This window comes from Dipodomys spectabilis, unplaced genomic scaffold (genome assembly GCF_019054845.1).
Source record: "Dipodomys spectabilis isolate Male_0828 unplaced genomic scaffold, ASM1905484v1 ptg000060l, whole genome shotgun sequence".
In the NCBI taxonomy this organism is placed as follows: Eukaryota; Metazoa; Chordata; class Mammalia; order Rodentia; family Heteromyidae; genus Dipodomys; species Dipodomys spectabilis.
In genome coordinates, this window is record NW_024870737.1 from 164,452 (window position 1) to 169,665 (window position 5,214).

A 5,214-nucleotide genomic window follows, 5' to 3' on the forward strand; every position below is an offset into this window, starting at 1 on the left:
TCCGCGCCGGTGTGAGCCGAGAATCAGCCGAGCTTTCTCCAGCAAGGGGATTGGCCAAGTTCGGAGCCGGTTCAACCAATCAATGTTTTTATCGTGACCTCGTCCAATAAAGGCAGGCCTCGGTCGTCACCGCACCGCCCTCTGCCCCCGCGATCCGGCTTTGCAAGGTTAGCACCACCCACTTCTGTCTTAAACCAATGGCAGCGGGGCCGCACGCGCGCGGGGCAGTGGGAAAAGCGCCAGTCAGCGTGTACGCGGTTGCCGTAACAACCGGCTGCAGATTCCTTCGGCCATGGTGAGTGCTGGGTTCCCTCTTGCTCTCTGCGCGGCGATCCTGAGCTCTAGAGGCTCCAATGCAGTCATGCCTTCTTTCCCTGCGTCTTTATCGGCTTTGGCTTGCCAAACCTTCCTTTGGGCTCTATCCCGGAAGGGGAGGGTAGAAACTACAGACTCCAAACACTCTTCTGGGCCTACACTGAGCCACTGTCTTCCGTATACCCACAGTCTATCCCCCAGCGGTCCCTCGGACTCTCCTGGCCTACCCAACCCCCTCGCAGAAGACTTAAGTTCCCCTTAGGCCGTGATCCCACTGAGATCCTGGCCTCTGGGCTGCCTCCCTCTGCCTTAAGTTTTCGTACAGAGCTGGGAGGGAGTTTTTTGTTTTTTTTTTTATGTTCTGTGGTTAAGTGTATTTTGCAATTTACATACGGTCACTTACGAGATGCTTTAAACTTAATGGAGAAGACTTGAGGGCACTAAACAGATCGGGTTTTATTCCTTGATGCTGACTTACCTGTCAGTAGCTTTTGGCCACGTTTTAAACTAATTGGAAAGTCAGATTTCTTTATGGTAAATAGAACACGGAGTGGGCGTTGCAAGGACTTTTCCAGAACTGGAAGAGTTGTTCTCTCCAGTTATCTACAATTGGTCCCGTGGCTAGCTCTCCTCCGCGATGCTTTTCAAAAACAGTAAGGGATCCCCTTGTTTCTGAAAACAATCATTTAAAAAATCCAGAGAATCGAGATTTGTGGACTCATTGTAAAACCTGCTATCCCTCTTGTTTAGCAAACATTTGAAATTACTATGCATTCTTCTAAAAATACATATGGATGTTGGTAACTCATATAAAATATGGACTAGGGGCTGGGAATGTGGCTTAGTAGTAGAGTGCTTGCCTTTGCATGCATGATGCCCTGGGTTCGATTCCTCACTACCACATAAACAGAAAAAGCCAGAAGTGGCGTTGTGGCTCAACGGGTAGAATGATAGCCTTGAGCAAAAGAAGCTCAGGGACAGTGCCCACGCCTAGAATTCAAGCCCCAGGACTGGGTAAATAAATAAATAAATAAGGACTATATTAGGTTATTTTCTCCTCATATGTTTGTATTATGTCAAAAGGCTTCCAATTTTAAGAAGACAAACGTGACATCAAGTGCCCAGCGTAAAAGGATGAGTCCCAAACCAGAGCTTACTGAAGAGCAAAAACAGGAAATCCGGGAAGCCTTCGATCTCTTTGATGCTGATGGAACTGGTACCATTGATGTTAAAGAACTAAAGGCAAGCTATACACATTCCTACTCTACTGCCTTTCCTTTCCTCTGTCTTTTCCTTGTCTTCCTGCACTGTTCTCACTCTCCTCCCTGTAGAAAGTAACCATGGGACAGGTACTATGCTGTTCTCCTGTCTTTACTTACCTCAGAGTATTAAACTGGATTACAAGCACCAAATTCGATCAGTGTTAGGGCATTCCCCACCTGTTGTTTTTTTTTTTTTATCATTTTATCAGATTCTGGGTTTATATCCTCCATGGTCACCTTTACTCCTACTTGAATTACATGTACTTATCAAGAGGGATATGTTTTCATTGTAGGTGGCAATGAGGGCTCTTGGTTTTGAGCCCAAGAAAGAAGAAATAAAGAAAATGATAAGTGAAATTGATAAAGAAGGGACAGGAAAAATGAACTTCAGTGACTTCTTGACTGTGATGACTCAGAAAATGGTAAGTTAGCAAAGTGAGCACAGATGTGACTGATGAGCTGCAAGCTGTAATGCCTCAGTATAGAACTCAGAATTGCTCACAGTAGTTCTCTGCAATTAAATAAGTAAGCCAGGCACTGGTAACTGGTAATCCTAGCTACTTAGGAGACTGAGATCTGAGGATCACAGTGTGAAGCCAATGTGGACAGAATAGTTGGTGAGACTCTAATCTCCAGTTACCTAGTAAAAAGCTGGAAGTGGAAGTTGTGGCTTTTTTCCAGCCAGAAGTAAAAAGTGAAGGGAAAGCTGGAGGCCCTAAATTTAAGCCCCAGTACTGGTATATACACAAAAAAGGAAAACACCTGCTCTGTTCCCTCCCTGCTTCCTCTCTGCTCAAACAGGATCCCAGCTTCATCCACTTAAATGTGTATTTTCCCCAATTATAACTCTGCCTACTTTTCTATATTATACAAAATTCCACTATCTTTTTGTTTTATATAGTCTTTTAGACAGAGCCCTTCATTTTTTCTTTTTTGATGGTTATTGTAAAGGTGATATACAGAGGGATTACAGTTACATAAGTCAGGTCATGAGTACATTTCTTTTTGGACAGTGTCACCCCTTCTCTCACTCTCTCCCAGTTTTTTCCCTCCCACCTTACCCACAAATTGTCATTTTCAACATAGTGTCCAGTGAGTACCACTGCTGCATTTGTTCACCCTTTGTCCCTCCATTTCTGTGCCCATAGTTCCTGATTAACCTCTGAGTTTGCATAATTTTGACTTTGACCTCCTATTCTACCATGGATGATATTTGCTCTCCTGTGACCTATATCATGACGGCCATCACTGAGACTGTGTGCTGATAGAGGACTGGGGATATGATAGGGAGTACATCCAAGAAAGTAATTCTTCTGTATGTCCCTTCTTGGCTTCAGAACTAGGGAAATTTCTGAATAAGAGAAAGAGATAGAGAGGCAGCTAGTGGACACACCTAGTAATACCTAATAATACTTAGTGATATCTAATGCTGCACACTAAAAAGCAAAACCCTGGTTTGCCATGATGCAGTAGTTGCAAGAGGCCTGCCTTTCCCCCATGGTACTTTGGTCCACCCCCCCCCCCCAAAAAAAAAAATGAGCCCTCATTCTTATTTCTAAACACTGAATGCTTATGCATCAAGCACATACCTGTTCCCCCTGGATAGGGATAGTCAGTAGAGAGGGAAAAAATGTTAGAATGGAGTGGACAACCTGACTTACCAGGCTTCTGAACATTTGTCCTAGTCTACACCTGAGGTACCCGTTGACAATGAGAGGATGGAGGGATTGGAGTGGGAGGAGCCACTGTAGGCCATGAGTAACTGCTGTTCACTACTCAGGATTTTTGTGTTTCACTTGTTCAAGTGTGAGAAAGATACTAAAGAAGAAATCCTGAAAGCTTTCAAGTTGTTTGATGACGATGAAACTGGGAAGATATCTTTCAAAAATCTGAAGCGGGTGGCCAAGGAGTTGGGTGAAAACCTGACTGATGAGGAGCTGCAGGTCTGTAATGCCTTGATGTACAGCTCAGAATTCTTGCCTTTGAGCTTTTGTGAATTACACTTTCTCTACTGACAGTGTCTCTTTGAAGGAAAGCTACAGTCCACTTGTCCTTCAGCTGACAGTTCTGTTTTGTGAGACATACAAACCTAAGCCCTGCTTCCAGAAAAATGCATAAATTTGCAAATGAACTTATTTGAGGTTTCAGAAATCCCTCTTGTTAAAGTGATTTGGGGGCTTGCTTCAAATTGATCTGTATGACATGGTTTACGCTAATTTTTCTGGAAGTGAGCTATTATAAAAGGTGGCAGATCCACATTTGGTGAACTATAATCATCTCTCCACGTAGCATTTTTAGATGCTTATTCCATAATCATCTTTTAGTTTAGTTTGTGAATTAATCTAAGCTTAATCCTTACTGTCATCCAGGAAATGATTGATGAAGCTGACCGGGATGGAGATGGAGAGGTCAATGAGCAAGAATTCCTACGCATTATGAAAAAGACCAGCCTCTATTAAGATCAGTGTCTTCTTTTCTATCACAAGCACGTGTGCCTGCCATTGTGTGAAATCTGGCTTTTGACAACCTAATCTCCCCGCTCCAGACTTTACTGTACAACTTTAGCTATGACCTTAAATGTCTTTTAGCCTTTTGAAAGTATTCTTTGATATTAAGGTTCTTTGTAAAACGACCTGCTGATTTTTAAAAGCAGAAAGCAAGCACATTCAAGTGGAGAAAAGGGTCTCGAAGTTTGACCACTTGCCATTTCACCTGCATTGCTTCACTCTTGTCATGCCTTTCCACACGGATGCAGCCACAGCATACCTGAGACAAGCACATAGACAGTGTCACCCCAAACAGTGGTCATTTTTCAGTGGTTCTGGTTTTTAATTGATACCTGACTGCAGTTTTGTCTTTTATAAAATAGCGTGAATTCTTGCTATGGTATTTGGGTGTGTTGATGTTATTTATCCTGTCTTAAAAATAAAAACTTCTGTAGTTTAAGCTTTAGTTATCGAAGGCTGAGTATTCTTCTTCTGTTTGTTTTTGTGCCAGTACTGGGGCTTGAACTTAGGACCATGGTGTTGTCTCTTAGTTTTTTTGCTTAAGACTGATGTTTTATCCATGAGCCAGAGATTCGCTTCCAGCTTTTTGCTGGCAACTTGGAGATGAGAGTCTCAGAGTGTTTGCTTCCTGGGATGGCTTTAAACTGGGCTCAAATCTCAGCCTCCTGAGTTGCAAGGATTACAGGTGTGAGCCACTGGCTCCTGTCTTTTAAGGCCAAGTCTTTTTAGCTTTGACTTTGAATTCATCTTCTTAATAGTTGAGATCTCAGCCTCCTGAGTAACTAGGCTTAGGCATGAGCCACCAGCAACTGGCTTTTAAGGCTGAATTTTCTTTTATCCTTGACTTTGAATTCATCTAAATAGTTGTTTTTGTTTTTGCCAGTCCTGAGGCTTGAACTGGGCACTGTCCCTGACCTTCTTTTGCTCAAAGCTAGCACTCTACCACTTGAGCCACAGCACCACTTCTGGCTTTTGCTGCTTATGTGGTACTAAGGAATCGAACCCATGGCTTCATGCATGGTAGGCAAGCTATCTACCAAGCCATATTCCCAGCCCTCATCTAAATAGTTGTGTCAAGGGCATCCTGGTAGATTTAAAATAGCATATACAAAAAAAGAAATAATCTTTTG

The 5,214-nt window shown here is 43.0% G+C and overlaps 1 protein-coding gene across 1 annotated transcript; it reads left to right on the top strand.

Moving 5' to 3' along the window:
• Positions 1 to 189: 189 nt before the first annotated feature.
• Cetn2 (centrin 2) lies at positions 190 to 4,529 on the top strand. The gene is made up of 5 exons (XM_042680372.1): positions 190 to 295; positions 1,399 to 1,557; positions 1,871 to 1,999; positions 3,383 to 3,520; positions 3,947 to 4,529. The coding sequence occupies exons 1-5, from the start codon at positions 293 to 295 to the stop codon at positions 4,034 to 4,036; spliced, it is 519 nt and encodes a 172-aa protein (XP_042536306.1). The 5' UTR covers positions 190 to 292; the 3' UTR covers positions 4,037 to 4,529.
• The last annotated feature ends 685 nt before the right edge of the window (positions 4,530 to 5,214 follow it).

Excerpts from the sequence above, each read along its gene's own strand:
- Cetn2 (XM_042680372.1), top strand. Across the intron at positions 2,000-3,382 it reads CTGTGATGACTCAGAAAATG|TGTGAGAAAGATACTAAAGA; the intron begins GTAAGTTAGCAA and ends CACTTGTTCAAG. Across the intron at positions 3,521-3,946 it reads TGACTGATGAGGAGCTGCAG|GAAATGATTGATGAAGCTGA; the intron begins GTCTGTAATGCC and ends ACTGTCATCCAG.